Source organism: Budorcas taxicolor, chromosome 16 (genome assembly GCF_023091745.1).
Source record: "Budorcas taxicolor isolate Tak-1 chromosome 16, Takin1.1, whole genome shotgun sequence".
Classification (NCBI taxonomy): domain Eukaryota; kingdom Metazoa; phylum Chordata; class Mammalia; order Artiodactyla; family Bovidae; genus Budorcas; species Budorcas taxicolor.
The window spans coordinates 32,830,270-32,847,055 of record NC_068925.1 but is presented as its reverse complement, the minus strand read 5'-3'; the positions used below and the strand labels follow the sequence as shown (position 1 = coordinate 32,847,055).

The window sequence follows — 16,786 nt, the reverse complement described above, 5'->3', positions numbered from 1 at the left end:
GGCTTTTGTGTAGTGAGAGTCCATGTTGTTTGTTGCTGTTTAGTGGCTAAGTTGTGTCTGACACCTTGCAGCCCCATGGACTATAGACCACCAGGCTTCTCTGTCCAGTATTCTGAGGAATACTGGAGTGGGTTGCCATTTCCTTCTCTGGGGGATCTTCCCAACCCAGGGATCCAACCTGTTTCCTGCACTAGCGGGAGGATTCTTTACCACTGAGCTATCAGGGAAGCCCCAATGACCTGCTCTTGAATGCATACTAGAAACCAAGGTAAAGATATTGAAGGAAGGACTGCAGTTCTATAAAAGTTCCACAGAGGCTGGAGGGAGATTGGAAGAAGGCTTCTCTGAGAAGTGATGCTTGAGCTTGAATCTGAAGGAAAAGTAGAAGCATTCCAGATGGAGAGTGAAGGCATGTGCAAAGACCCTGTTGCAAGAGGAGCCTGATTGAGAAACCTGAGGGAGGCTGGAATCCTGGAGTGCAGAGATTGAGGGGGAGGACCGTTAGCATTGCTGTAGCTGTTTGTATATTATTTCTGAAAGTTTGTAATCCCTGAAGAAGACACTGGGTGTTGGTTACAAATAACATGAACTTTTAGGTGGGGAGATCATGCAGCGGTTGACATTTGGGAGGGTGCCCCTTCCCATTTTGCAACAAGCAGAACAAGACATAGAGAATGCTCCAAAGGAACCACAGAGTGAGCTCAGCCAAGCTCTTGGGGGCTGTGATGTGACAGAAGGCACGTGGCGAAGAAGAGCATGGACTCAGTTCAGCTCAGTCGCTCAGTCGTGTCCGACTCTTTGCCACCCCATGGACTGCAGCACATCAGGCTTCCCTGTCCATCACCCCCAGAGCCTGCTCAAACTCATGTCCATAGAGTCAGTGATGCCACCCAACTATCTCGTCCTTTGTCATCCTGCCTTCATCTTCTCCTCTTGCCTTCAGTTTTTCCCAGCATCAGGGTCTTTTCCAATGAGTCAGTTCTTTGCATGGGGTGGCCAAAGTATTGGCCCCCACCAAAATCACAACACTGACCGTGTCTGGAAAGGGGAACCAGGAAGAAGGGCAATGAACCAGGGACATGGGCAATTTAATTCTCTATATGATTTGATTTCTTTCAAAGTATATTTTCTAAAATATAAAATGTTAAATTTTGTTTTTTGTAACGCCTGTCATATGTTTGACCATTATTTGATTTTTTTTCTATATGTGTAAAATTTTTCTTTTGATTAGGAGAAAGAAGGGAGGAGGGAGAAGAGGGCTAGTGCTGGCCTTGGGGTCAGAATCCTGGTCTCAACCAACATTTGTTTGGGCAAATCACTTCTCTGCTCCTCAGTTTCCTTAATTAAGAAAAACAGGATGACCTTGATATCACTTCTAGCTCTAAAACATTCTCTAATTTCTACAAGCAACTGAGGGGACTTCCCTAGTGGTGCAGTGGCTACAAGTCTGTGCTCCCAATGCAGGGGGCCCAGGTTCCATCCCCAGTCAGGGAACTAGACTGCACGTGCCTCAGCTGGGAGTTTACATGCTGCATGTAGGAGTTTGCATGCCACCAACAAAAGGTCCTGATTGCCGCAACGAATATCGAAGACCCCTTGTGCCACAACTAAGACCCAAGGCAGGCAAATAAATAAGTAAAAATGAAAGCAACTGATTATTGAGTAATTGTATTTAGAGGCCCAAGAACTGAGCGTCCCATGTCCATTAAGAGTTCTCTAAGAGTTAGAGTTCTCTAAGAGTTAGAGTTTCTTGCTTGGCACAAGGTAGCCAGTAGCTCTCTTTTAAGGAGGCCAGTGCATGGAAATTCATTTGCTGGGTGACGCTGTGAAAAGCCGTGTGCCCGCAGGACGCTCGCACTCCTCCTGGGCCAGACTCAGGAGCCTGGAACTGCCCGGAAGCCCGTGCCTCTGGGGTAGGCCGTCATGTTATTTGCCACACATCCTACTGTCTTCTCTGTGGGTCCACAGGGGGTCTGCAAGGACTGTTCATACATAGAGAGGCAGAGGGATGCCATTCCCTTCCCTCCAAACTTCAGATTGCAGTGACATTAATGAAAACGAAACAACACACGCAGAAGATCAGACGGTAGCTACAGCCAGTGAATGCTTTTTATAAGTGGTAACAAATCGCACAACTCACTCAACTGGTTTCCTGCCTTTTTTTCAGTTGTCTTTGTGTATTAAAACCAGTGTCTCTTGGATTGTAGCTGGTTGATGAAAAGAAAATGGTGCTACAGATTTTGGAGTTTTATGGGGGGACATTGTCCCGGATGGCATCGTGTACCACCAGTGCTTCATCAACACCTACTTTGTGCTGACAAGAGAGTACGTGGCGGTGGCCAGGTCCCTGATCATTTCAGCTGCCCCCGCTCCAGCCTGCCTCATTCCTCTGGCAGAGTGGCAGTTGGCTGAGGGGAGCCCACACCCCATGGGCAGCAGAGGAAGCCCCAGGGCAGCAGTCCCTGTCTCTGCAGGGGATGCCCTCCAGGCCCTTGGCTGTCTTTCCTGCCTGCTCTTTGCTTTTGCTGATGTAGGCTGAGTTTCCTTACCGTGCGTTTAATGAATGAGAATAAGAAAGTGTGTGTTGGCAGAGCTACAACTGAATAAAGCCAAGGCTTTCCAAGTCAGAGCATGAATTGAAGCAGAGCAAAATTTCAAGTCTATGGGGCTCAAGAGTAATCGCTCTTCTTCTAATAATGGAAAGTACAAATGTTTTATGTTCAAAGGTTAACAAATGGACTCTTTCACTGGCCTTCTGGCCTGCTCAGTTACAAAGTAGAAACTGTTCCTGATCTTTGCCTTATTGCTCTTGTATTTTCTAGGCAATTAGAAACATTTTCCACTCAACATTTAAGAGATTTGAACTGCCTGGAGACCTTTTTTTTTTTTTTTTAACGAAACTAAAAAGTTTCCTTAAAAAAAACAACAACAGTTTTCCCTTTTGTTAAGTAGACTGAAGTTGTAAAGTACCAGGCTTTCAAAACTGCACACTTAGACTTGCCTGCATAATTGTTGCATTTGTCATGGGATTAGCACTTTTCAAAAGTACGTTTCTATACAGGTATCTAACTTTGCCCAGAAGTATGGTTCTTCATGGTCTGTTATGTGCATTTAAGCAAAATGGACCCATCCCCATCCACTAGCATTTGCATCATGAAGTCAATTATTGCCAATAAAATGGAAACCATTTATCTTAATGAACCAGTAGGAAAATTAAGTCTGTTGAAATGGTCTAAACCCTCCAAGAAAAAAAAATTTAGTAATTCGTGGTAGACTATATCTATTTTTATGAGCTCCTCCAAGTCATCTGTTTTCTGACTGCCTATAGCAGCAACAACAGTAACAAATAGTGTTTTGTTTAATTTCTTAGGTTCTTCATTAGCAGGTTCACTTCTGCCTTAATAAAAATGATATCTTTGTCCCACTTGTCTATTTGAGAGCACTGAGGGCCATTCCGGGTAAGAAACCAGCACTGGTTGGTCTTTTTGGTCTGGTCTTGGGCTGCAAACAGTGTTGATTAATGGCTCCCGCTTTCACCTCAAAATGGAAGGGAGACACAGACGTAATTGAAACTTACAATGTCAGAGGATCATTTTATTCCATTACATTTAATGAAAATGAGGTATACTAGCTAAAATGCAGGAAAATGGCCTCAGAGAAGCCCTAGACACTACATGTAGTGTGTACGTGTCACGTGTCACTGAGTGGATGTGGGGAATGTGTTCCTCCCAGTTCCCCCCCCAACCCCCCATCCCCATCTCCCCTGCACTCTGGCTTCGACCCCAAAACAGAGAGGCTGCCAGTGGTGGTCAGGAAATGCCATTAGCCACAGGTAATGAGCTCGATATCCGTTTTCCTTGTCAGATCTCCCAGCTGATGACAGAGCCTGGCCGGGAAGGCCTAACAGAGGCGGCGCTGAATCGCTACAATGCAGACAAGCCTTCGGCCTGCAGCGGCGTCCCCGCCCCGCAGGGCTCCTGCGTGGCCAGCGAGACCTCCTCGGGCACCTCGGTGGCTGCGTCCTTCTTTGCCAGGTAAGAGAGGTGTCCAGAGCCTCAGTTCTTTCAGGTGAGCCCACCTGGTTAGCCTCTCAAGCGGACCAGCTTAGCTAAAACACCAGCAAGAGTTTGGGGCTGTCATTTGACTTCGCTCTTTAAGTCACAGTTTCTTAACCTCAGCTCTTTGACGTCTTGGGCCGGATAATTCTTTGTCGTGAGGACTGTCCTGTGCTTATAGAATGTTCAGCAGTGTCATTGGACTCTACTTGCCGGATCCCCGTGGTACCTTCGCTGGTTGTGGTGGTTGTTCAGTCACTCAGTTGTGTCTGACTCTTTGTGACCCCATGGACTGCAGCATGCCTGGCTTCCCTGTCCTTCACCATCTCCCAGAGTTTGCACAAACTCATGTCTATTGAGTTGTTGTGACAACCTAAACTGTCCCCAGACGTTGCCTAACTTTGCCTGCGTTGAGAACCTGTGTTGAGAATATGTGGCTCTAAAGATGGTCTCCACGGGATGTGGACTTTTATGGGTGCAGCCCCATGGCTGGTGCTTCCAGATATGTATTCTCATTACAGAAAATGAACTGCTTAAAATTTAACTATTAAATACATGTCAGTTTTCTTCCTTCTTGACAGACTAGCTGCATAGTTGTCAAACTATCCAGCTAATTCCAGAAACTTAAAAAAAGAATGCTGAGAAATAAAAAAGAAAGGTATTTCAATAATGTTTTCTGCCTAATTTTAGCAACACGGCAGAGACAGGGCAGGAGACAAAGGACAGCTGGGCAGGAAAGCACTTCAGAGACTATCTAATTTGATCCCTTATTTTATGAAAGAGGAAACTGAGGACCAAAGTTAAACTGTGAGGTAGTTTATAGCAAAGCCAGAAATGGAAACCAGATTCCTCTGCTTTTTCCTCTGTGACTCATTCTCTGATACTTGGAACTGAACCATAGAAGGCTTTCTGTACCTAAGATTCATAAGCTCCTCTTCCCTGGGAGCTTAGTTGGTAAAGAATCTGCCTGCAGTGCAGGAGACCCAGGTTCAATCCCTGGGTCAGGAAGATCCCCTGGAAAAGGGAATGGCCACTCCCTTCAGTATTCTTGCCTGGAGAGTTCCATGGACAAAGGAGCCTGGCAGGTTACAGTCGGTCCATGGGGTCTCCAAGAGTCGGACAAGACTGAGAGACTAACACTCTCTTTCACTTTCACTTACCTGGAGAAAACTTTCTGTACTTAAGATTCATGGGCCCCTGAGTCAGTAGAGTGCATACTAAATAGCATCAACTATGAAATCAGAAGACCACTTGGGTTTGAGTTCCTGGACTGCCTCAGTGTACTCATCTATAAAATGAGGGTAATACCTATTCCTCAGGGTTGCTCTGAAGAGTAAGATGATTGTAAATTATAAAGTATATGCTATACGAATGATAATTCACTATGGGCTTCCCTGCTGGCTCAGCTGGTAAAGAATCCGCCTGCAATGCAGGACACCTGGGTTTGATCCCAGGGTTGGGAAGATCCCCTGGAGAAGGGAACGGCTACCCACTCCAGTATTCTGGCCTGGAGAATGCCATGGACCGTATGGTCCATGGGGTTGCAAAGAGTCAGACACGCGACTTTCATTTTCATGGATGTCACTGCTGCTGCTGCTGCTAAGTCGCCTCAGTCGTGTCCGACTCTGTGCGACCCCATAGACGGCAGCCCACCAGGCTCCGCCATCCCTGGGATTCTCCAGGCAAGAACACCGGAGTGGGTTGCCATTCCTTCTCCAACGCATGAAAATGAAAAGTGAATGAGGTCGCTCAGTTGTGTCCGACTCTTGTTATCCTTAGGAATGGTAACATCCAAAGCACAAATCTGATGAAAGGACTCTGATTAGGAAAGGAGTTAGAGGAGGAACAGAGACTGACATCTAGGATTAAGGCACAATAAAGCCAGCACACGGGGCTTGTTGGAAGACTAGTTTTGAGGTTCCGATTGTTCCTTGGTGCCATGTGTGTTGTCCTAGGAATAACTGGGCCAACTTGAATGTATAGGACATAATAGGAAACATGTATGTAGTGGCCACCTGTCCATCATGTTAGCTCTTTCTGTACGTAAATTTCTGTGTTGTCTGGGACCACTGTGCAAGGTTACTGGGAGGTCATATTCAAGGAAAGAAGAAAGAGATGGAACAGAATATAAGGAAATGTCACAAGCACAGAAGAGCCCAGATCCTAGGTAGGCTATTAGAACATGTCCGGAGGAGGGTGACCAAATGGTGAGGAACTAGGAAGCCACGTCCTGGCAGGTTTATTCTGGAGATGGGAGCCCTCGGCTATCTCATGGGCCATTGCATAAAAGAGGAATTTGGATGGTTGTATAAAACACCCTATTGTGTGGGCAGAGGCCGAATAAAAGCTAAAGATGAAAGGGAGGGCTCTCTCAGCTCAGAATGAACAAGAACTAGCTCACAATTCACACTGCCCCGGGAGAGAGCAAGGTCCCTGTTGCTGAGCGAAACCAAGCTTGCTTTGGGTGACTACCCAACCTTGTTTCTGGCAAGAACATTCAGTGCCCAGATGGGAGTTGATCTCCTGAAACACTGAAAGGCCTTCAGTTCAGAATCCATCCGGAAATTTTTATAGATTGACTGACTCACACACACACACACACACACACAATAAACCCCAGCAAAAGGCTTTGACGTAGGAAGAAATAAGAGGCTATGGGCCCTGATGAACACTGTTAGGGAGAACAGTGTTTGCTGTTGGGAGGAAACCAACAGTGTTGTCAGAGTCAGGGAGAGGATGTCAAGATGTGATGGACCTGGAAGGCCTGGGTGCAGGGAGAGGATGTTAAGATGTGATGGACCTGGAAGGCCAGGATGCTGGACAGAAGGTGCGTGGAGGCCAGCTTTCATGTGGATCAGAGGAGGATTGGGAGAATGGTGAACGCCTGGCACAGATGGCCTTCCTGAGACTTTTACTTGTACACCAAGGAGTAGAATGGAAACACCAAGATGGACCCAAATGAATGGGCCAGTGATGTTGGCTGGGGCTCACCCTGCAGATGATGTTAGTGATAAACAAGAACTCTTGATTTCAGAATTGCAGGGACTTCTGATATGAGCTTTCAAAGAGCTGGAAAGAATTCAGAGGGCTGCCTAAACCCTTGTTATTGCTTTCTTTGTGATGAATTTTGATAGCACTTGAAGCATAATGGTTTAAGGCATTAAAAGTACATGGCATGTTTTTACTGCCATGTGTAAAATAGATAGCTAGTGGGAAGCTGGCATATAGCGCAGAGAGCTCCGTTCAGTGCTCTACGATGACCTAGAGTGGGGGGGATGCGGTGAGGCGGGGAGGAGGCTCCGGAGGGAGGGTCTATATATATATACTTAGAGCTGATTCACTTTGTTGTATATCAGAAACTAATATGACATTGTAAAGCAATTCTATATGTATTATACATAATAAAAAGGGATCAGGACTAATAATGGAGATGTAACCTTGCATGCCATAGCTGGGTAATCAACGTTCATATAAGAAATACTTACATATAGATATAGGAAATATAATTGGTTTATTACATAAATTAGCAAAATAAATCTTTTAAAATAATTTTTACTGGAGTATAGTTGATTCACCATGTTGTGTTAGTTTCAGGTATACAGCAAAGTGAATCAGCTAAATATAAATCATCTTATATTGAAGAGGGAATTTAGCATAAAATATCATCAACTAAAGAGACAATGGCAATGGCACCCCACTCCGGTACTCTTGCTTGGACAATCCCATGGATGGAGGAGCCTTGTGGGCTGCAGTCCATGGGGTCACGAAGAGTTGGACACGACTGAGCGACTTCACTTTCACTTTTTACTCTCATGCGTTGGAGAAGTGTTCTTGCCTGGAGAATCCCAGGAACAGAAGAGCCTGGTAGGCTGCCATCTCTGGGGTTGCACAGAGTCGGACATGACTGAAGCGACTTAGCAGCAGTAGCAGCAGCAAAGAGACTAAGTATTTCTTTTTTAAAAAGCACATGGCCTGGATTTAAAGGGTTTGCAGTATATAGTGAAGGGGAAGTACCGTGTGAAAAAGAATAATTCTTTAAATATATATATATTTGTATACTTCAAATATATGTCTCAAGAATGAACATATATATATATTCCCCCCCCCCCCCCCCACCCATTACCCTGTTTGCTCTGCTGTTCTTTTCAGTGAGTGTTGGGCCTCATATCTCTAGGAAGGGAGGCAGCATACTGATAGCCTCTCTGTCACTGATGGGGACTGAAAGCAGAGGGCTGAGTGGTCTGCCCAAGGTCCACACTGTCAAGAGAGAACCAGGGAGGTGCCTCACATCGTTAGGTTCCCAAAGGCCCACGTGAGAAGTCAAAACCAGCTGGGCTTATGCTGTCAAACAGTAAACTGAGCTCGCAATCAGATGAGCTTTTGTTTCTGCTGCGGTGCAGCTGTGTGAGGTGATGGCAGAGGTGGCTTTCAGTGAGGGTAAAATCTGGATCTGCCACTGGTGCCAGAACTGGAGACAGGTTAGTGTTTACGTGGAACATAGTAAAGTTAGGCTTTATGTGGAAGAACGGGAGTATCGAGACTAGGGGCAGAGCCAGCTCCTCGCAGCTGTGCTCACCGCTTTTCAACTCATTCGTCTTGAGTCTTGAGCATGTGAGGGACACACCTCCCCTAGTCTGCAGGGCTCTGGACTCCGCACAGCTCCTCCTGAGCACAGGGGGGCCGGCCTTCAGGGATGGTGCTGGCGTCATGTTCTTGCACCTAGGAGTGGCGCCATTTGCCAAATGTGTGGCCAACCCTGGCTGAGGTTTACTGAGCGCTCAGTATGTATCATTCACTGTACTGAGCGCTTCGTGGGCAAAATCTCCCTTAATCCTCAGGGTAACTTTGTGACGTGGATCCTGCCACTTCCTCTGTTTGATGAGAAGAGAAAGAGGTGTCCTGAGTCAAGTCTCCGGCCCAAAGCTGCTCAGCTGGAAGTGGCAGGGCGGGGAGTCATCGCATGCCTTCTCACTGTGAGCCTTGATGCTGTTCTCTATGCTAATGAGTAGGCCCAGGAAATACTTTACTGCAAGGCTTTCCCACCATAATCATGAACTGATGATCATTGCTGATAAAACCCTAGAAGTAAGTGGGCCCTGCAATCAGTTTGAAAAGATAAGCGGAACAGAAGTAAGTGGGCCCTGCAATCAGTTTGAAAAGATAAGCGGAACAGCGACAAAACCTCAATTTGTTGAGGGCTGCAGATGTCCACATTTTTTTTTTTTTTTTTTTTCCGTGATACAAACCTTTCTTTTAAAGTGTTTACTTTCTGGAGCTATAGGTAGAGTTTTGAGTGGACCTTGTTGCATTTCAGATTTAACAGCTATAAAGTAAGAATTCCAGTTCTGAATAATACTTTTGACCAGGGCTGCCCCTCGTGTGGTTTCTCAACGGCACATACTTACTGGTCTGTGGGAAGTGTGGAAATTCCGAGGAACAATTTAGCAACTTCTGTAGCAAGTTAACAGGAGTTTTATGCCTGTTGAATCTAAGAATAAAAAAGTAGGGCTTGAATGTAATTAGAAATAAAAAGAAAAAAAAGATTCTTTCACCAGATAGTTTCAGAAATGCGGCTTCAGAAAATACATCTGTGTGTGCTCAGCTGTGTCTGGCTCTTTTGCGACCTCATGGACTGTAGCCCGCCAGGCTCCTCTGTCCATGGGGTTTTCCAGGCAAGAATACTGGAGTGGGTTGTCATTTCCTCCTCCAGGGGATCTTCCCCTTTCAAGGATTGAACCTTTGTTTTCTGCATTGGCAGGTGGATTCTTTACCACTGAGGCACCTGGGAATCCCCTGCTTTAGAAAATACTGAAGCCCCAGTAGCTTGTCCTTCTATATCTCCCTTGCCAGACTTTCTTATTTCTTTAAATATGAACATTTTGCGACCCCATGAACTATACAGTCCATGGAATTCTCCAGGCCAGAATACTGGAGTGGGTAGCTGTTCCCTTCTCCAGGGGATCTTCCCAACCCAGGGATCGAATCCTGGTGTCCCGCTTTGCAGGTGGATTCTTTACCAGCTGAGCCACAAGGGATGCCCAAGAATACTGGAGTGGGTAGCCTAACCCTTCTCCAGTTGATCTTCCTGACCCAGGAATCGAACCAGGGCCTCCTGAATTGCAGGCAGATTCTTTACCAACTGAGTTATCAGGGAAGCCCCAAGTTTAAGGTATACATGGATTACCTTACACAATTTGTCTTACATGTATTGTGAAATGATTACTGCATAGGTTTACCTAACACCTATCACCTCATACAGATACAGATACAAAAAAAGAAAAGAGAAAAAATATTTTTTCCCCTTGTGATGAGAACTCTTATGATTTCCTCTCTTAACAAGTTTCAAACATGCCATACAACAGTGTTAACTATAAGGGGAATCGGATGAAGGTCGTCAAAAGGTACAAACTTCCGGTTATGAGATAACTACCAAGTACCAAGGCTGTAATGTACAATATGATGACTATAGGTGAGAGTTACTTAATTATGTACTTTGTGTTTTAAAAGTATGAAGTGCATGAAACCCTATAAAAACTCTTGGGTGAATCCTCAGCATTGCAGGTTGAGGTAGTGGAATCCTAATTTTAATTTGAAGAGCAGTGAACAATTTCTGGATGATGCCTAGAACTGCCAGGAACTCTTGTAAATTAAATGAATCTTTCAAGTGATCTCATATCTTTGCATTGATGTTCTTTCCCAAATAACCTGACCGATAATCATATTGTTGTTTTAAAACTTCTGGAGGATTTTAATCTACATTCAGATCAAGTATTAGAAAAAACAGTGAAAATTGTCAGATATCACATGAGCTTTGTTAAGACAAGTTCAAGTTTGGCAGAACTAGTACTGCCATCTCTGTGGGGTTAGAGAGCACATGGGTTTTCAGACGCCACTTGTTATTGTAATACTTTTTTATTTACAGCTTTTGTCTCTACTTTACAACCTTTGTAAGACTGTATGTAACTTTTTACCAAATTCAAATGAAAATTTCAAGTAAAATTATATAAAGGGCATTTCTGGTTATTAATATTTTTTCATTTCTCTGTTTGCTTAATGTCGGTAAGTCCTTTAAATCTGTTTTTGTAGGTTTTGTTTGTTTCAGATTACTGAATGCCTTCTCTAGTATTCTGGCCTGGAGAATTCCATGGACTATATAGTCCGTGGGGTCGCAAAGAGTCGGACACAACTGAGCAACCTTCACTTTCACGTTCCCTTTCAAATCCTTACTGTCTGTCTGCCTGCTCATTGTTGGGTCCACCATATTAGTTAGAGCTTCTCCCTCTCTTTTCCTCTGTTTTGCCGGTAACAGGGTTCTTTTGTGATTATTGACTCTCTTCTGGAAGATTCTAATCTTTACACAGTTTTTTTTTATTTTTTTATTTTTTTTTTTACTGTTGATTAAAAAGACATAGCTCCTGGAATTTTCTGCATACATTTTTATGTTCACCTCAATATCAGATTGTCCTCAAAGTTGTTTTGTAGGGTCCACTTGCTCTGTTTTCTCTCTCTGGCTTGCCAAACTGTTTCTCATTTCCTTTTGCTGACTTTTTGCCTTTTGCCAGAACTCACTCTTTTCTTAGGGATGTTATTATATTTCTGTCCATCTCCACCTCTTGTGCAGTTTCTTCCATCTTTGTTCTGAGACCGTTCCTTATATCACCTAATGGCTTTTTCCAAGGCCCCTTGTCATGCAGCTGACTCTTATGACTGACTTAACCAGCATCACTTTGAGGCCAGAGATTGCTGTGGCATTAAAACCTAGACCAACTCGGATCCTGAATCGGGGCTAAGCTGAGCTGAGTGGGCTGACACCCCTCCAAGGCCTTACCCTCATATGAGTCTCTGTGTTCATCTCCCCACCCACCCCACCCTGCTATCACAAGATCTGCTCCTGGTACTCTGAGAAAATGTGCTGCTTCACACAGCCTACTGCTACAGAGGAGGTCCTTCCTAAAAGCCATCTTCCACATTCTCGCTGACAGGCAGCTCACATAGTGCCTTGTTTAAACCAGGTACAGCAGATGCTTTTCATATATAATCTTGTACAGTGAAGGCTTTCTTTAGTCCCTGGGCATGCTGACACAGAGCAGTAGTAGTTGGTTATTTGCAAGGAGCTTATTAAGTCAAAGAAGGATGAGGAGTGTGAAACTGCTCACGGTTCTTCTGTTCTTCCATCAGGTACAGTTCCCTTAGGGATGCTCGCATCTTCCATTATAAATGCATCAACACTTATTACCAGAGACGAACTATCCTAAACACGCCACAGTTGGTCTCAGGCGATCCAGGAGGAGAAAAATGGAGCAGGGTGCACAGATCCGACTCTTCTCCTGCTGATTCTTTGTGGAGACGGGGCAGACTTTCTGCCCCCAGTTTTGCACATTAGAAGTTCATTTCCAGCACCATGTCCATTACAATAGAATAACTTTACAAAAAAAAACCAAAACAAACAAACAAAACAAAATGAGAGGGGCTTTGGGGAACTCATTTTGTGGACTTTCTCTTGATGATTATTGTATTTTTCTGTTTTGTCTGCATTGATGTGTGCACCTTGGTCTCCTCGCTTGTTCTGGGGTGTTATGCTGACTCACTGTCTATCCCTTTCCCCTTTGCTTCCATGAACTCTCCTCCTCCCCGACTCCGTCTCCCTGCCTGCCTCTTCCACAGCTCCCATGGAAGTGGGGCTGCTGCTGACCCTTGTATGGAACACCTGTGGTCAGGTCCGACATACATAATTGTGCCCTTTGCCCTCTGGCTCAGACTCGACTGGCCGAGCTGTGGTGCCTCTCGCTGAGGTGCTCCGTCCATCCAAAGGGACATCTACTTCTCAACTGCTCAAAGATAAGGTCTGGGCTTGTGTGGCATCAGCCGCTCCTGCTCCTTCCTTGGGGGCTAAACCGTGGCAGGGCAGAGATCTTTGAAGTCTTGAAGTGGGAACCAAACACCTACCCTGTTTTCTTGTTTATTTATTTCTGTCAAGTCACAGCTTTACTTAGGAAAGACTCCATGGACTTCTCAGAAAAGAAGGGACTCATGCCCTTGTATATTGATGCAGTGAATGTTTAGGAATCATAGCTATATGAATACAGTTTCACTTGAACACACAGCAGTCGCAATGTGAAAGGACAACATGAAGAAGTCAAACGTGTATTTAGCGCTGTCAGATTTCAGTGGCCCCAGGAAGTAGTTTAAGGTATTTGCTGCGTGAAGAAGTAAATCCTTGATTGTTTATGAGAGACAGAGACAGCGCTGAAGAAAAAGTGGCCACGATTCTACACTATTATCCTTTGTGTTCAAAAAACATCCTAAAACACTTTAAATATATAACCCTAACACCCAGTACCCCACCCCAGTGAGCTTCAGGACTGTTCTGTTTTGAGGTGTGCAGACCATAACAGAAATGGCACTCATGGCTTGGTCCACGCCATTCTGAACTGATGGTCTCTGCTAAAGGAAAAAGTGGTCAGTGTTTGCCACACTTCTCATCTCCTGCCGCAGAGAATGTGTGAGTTACGGCATTTTCTGACTTAAACGAGTCCTTTGTTTTTTGGGTGGCCAGTTGGGGTGCTGGCCATCAGCTCACAACATCTGGGAATCATTTGTAGAGCTTTCCCTCAGCTGAAAATCCAATTCATGCCTTGAGGTGGATGTTAGAAGGCAAAGCAGTTCAGTGAAATGGAAGGATCCCGGTGATTCTTGTCAAATATTCTCAGGGTTAGGCATCCTGGTTCTTATTGTACAATTTGAATGTCTTTTCTACTCATGCAAGGGTAGGGGAGAGGAAGAAGAGTATTGGATAAAGAAAGATGGAGTGGGCCGTGGTTGAATCCACAGTCTGCCCCTGACGTTCTGACTTTAGGCAAGTGACTTAATCTCTGTAAGCCTCAGTTTCTCCTGTTAAACAGAGATCATCATATCTACTTCATAAGATTATGGTGAGATTAAATGAAACTGTGATCCTACTTTGTAAGTATCACCTAAATCCTAGAGATGATGTTAAGATGGCATTTGGTATATGTGCTGTGCTTAGTCACTCAGTCGTGTCCAGCTCTTTGCAACCCCATGGACCCCCTGCCAGGCTCCTCTGTCCATGGGATTCTCCAGGCAAGAATACTGGAGTGGGTTGCTATTCCCTTCTCTAAGATTCACTATGAAAAGGATGAAAGTCTACCCTCGTGGGAAATCCGATGAATTCTCAACATTCCCTTCGGAGCAGGCGACTTGTCTCATGCCTACCTTTATATTGTGCTTACATGGCACCTTGTAGTCCAGCCTAATGACTACCTAGGGACCTCCATGGTGACTGTAAAGATCCAGCATCATACCTCCGAGCAAAACTGCTGTCACAGGGGACGGAGGACCACGACTGGCTCTTAAAGCGTCACCTGGAAAGAATGAAGCGCCGCTGGTGATTGAAAACATCCGTCATGCACACAGAGAGAAATTCTGTCCTCCCTGATGAGGCTCTAGCTAGCTGACTGCACACTTCTAAATCCTACTTTTTGTGGTTTTATAGTCCTAGCAAAACTCTCAGATAAGAAAAGAAAAACAAAAGGAAGAGAGGATGAAAGGAGCAATGAAGAATTCTATGACTGTATACCTTGGTGGTGATTCACGGGTGGGGAGCTGGAATTCTACCATAACATTGACAATGAAAATTAACCAAACAGGAAATACAATAGAAGTAAAAGAGGGAACTAGTCACTCTCTTTGTTAATACCCTCAAGATTTGAATTGGGAGCAGAAGAAGGAGGATTTGGTGGCATGGAGTCAATTAAAAAGAATAGTAGAATGACCTGTGTCCGGAAGGAGAAGATGGATGGGGAGAGGACACAATTTTATCTACTACTTATTTCAAAAATGTGTTTCCTATTCTGCACTTTTGCACCCACCCTGTTGGCAATACCTCTGTAGCTTGTTCTTTCCTTCAGTTCTTTTCTCATTTAAAACTAATAATAGCCAATGTTTATTGAGGGTTTCTTGTACACCACACACTATTTCGAGTTCTTTACATGAGTTTAAACTTCAAAAGTCACCACACGTTGGCCCTCTTATCATCCCATTGTTTAGCTGTTGAAACTGAAGCACAGAATGAAGTAACTTGATTGCAGTCAGACAGCTAGAAGCACTTCAGTAGGTTATCTGATTCCAGAGACCATGAGTCAGAATGTCAGCTCCATACAGGTGGGGATATTTGCCACTTTGTTCTTGGTTGAAGCCCTAGTGCCTAAGAGAATCTCTAAGAAATGTTTGTTGGACGAAGGAACAAATGCTCTTAGCTACTGTGCTATCCTGCCTCCAAACTCAAGATGGGCTGTGATGGGTGGGCATTCATGTGGTCTCGACACAAGGATGATCAGTGAGACCAAAGCAGAGAAGTGAATGCAGGGCACATCACTGAAGCCATAGGGAGAAATATTTTGAACAACTACTCTATCCTTCTAATTTTGTTGCTTACTAAAATATTGCTTCCGGTCTAATTCGGAGTAAAAGTTAAAGGGTTTTACAGTGACTTGTCAGGCTCTCTCCATAGTCTGGCCGCCCGGCTCCTCTACCACCCTCCTTGCTTGCTCTGATCTAGGCTCCTGACTTCCTTGCTTTTCCTCAAGAAGTGCCAAGGCCATTCCCTCCTCATAGACTTTGCTCTTTCTCTTTCCTCTGTTCTTTCTCCAGATATCTTCTTGACTCAGCCCTTCTTTCCTTCAGATCTTTGCTCAAATGCCACTTAATGGCAAGGCCTTCCCTGACTTGCCTACTTAGGATCACAGATATTCAGGGTTTGCATCTCTTTCCCCACATAATACTCTCTTATGAATATTTACTGAATGAGTGCATTTCAGACCGAAAGGGAGATGTGCTGCTAAGTCTCCAGAAGGTCTTCCACTGAATTCCTTTGAGAAGTTTACATTTTTTCCCACTAAATTCAAAACTACCTGCTTAGGAATTAAATTATTCTTTTAAATTTGAGATGCTTGGGGGAGATAATATTGTGACAAAGCACGGGAAAAGGCATGGTTGGGAAAGTGAGATTCTTATTAAGTTTTAAGTCCCTGGTTGTCTTTTCGAAAGGAGGCTTTGTAGATATGGGATAAGAGGTGCGGCCTGGAACAAGAAACCAAAGAAAGAGTTAAAGCAGAGGAAAGAGCTGTGAGCTGTAACTCTGGCACAAATGAAGCAGGGCTCTCCATCTTTCCTCCTGGCTCGTTGAAAACCTGTCTTTTCCTCCCTTGAATAAACCTCTTTGCTTTCTGTCCCGGGCTTTGATTTATTATTTTAATTCTATAGCTGTCCTAGTGAAGTATGTAAAGCATTTGGGGATAAAATCACGTGGAAGACATTATAGAAACTAAAGATGTATTATCTTACGTCATATTAGGTAGAGGCTCAGTGTGCTGAGGAATTGTATCCTTGCTGAAAACACCAATCAGTCTGTGACATTAATTCACTTAAGAACTGGCTCCTCATTTAGGGTATAGGAAGTGGAATTTAGGAAATACTGTTATAATCAGTTGGTGAGAAATAGGTAAAACTGAAGGCTAAAAGAGATCTCACTGAAGTCTCTGCTTTTCATAACAGAGACGTCCCTGAAGGTGAGTCTAAAGTGAAAATAGTGAATTTTTTTTCTTTCTGTCTGATTCCTAATGGGTAGATTTCATGAGAACAGAAACTGTATCTAATTCCCCCTCCGCATTGAGCATCGCCTAGTACAGAGGAGGAGCTCAGTACATCAATGT

General features: G+C 44.4%; 1 protein-coding gene across 1 annotated transcript in view; it reads left to right on the top strand.

The window, feature by feature from the left end:
- KIF26B (kinesin family member 26B) overlaps positions 1–16,786 on the top strand; it is a 509,132-nt gene that overhangs the window by 241,738 nt on the left and 250,608 nt on the right. Inside the window, exon 4 of the mRNA XM_052653992.1 lies at positions 3,865–4,034. Within this exon, the coding sequence (XP_052509952.1) occupies positions 3,865–4,034 (170 nt within the window). The remainder of the gene's footprint in view (positions 1–3,864; positions 4,035–16,786) is intronic.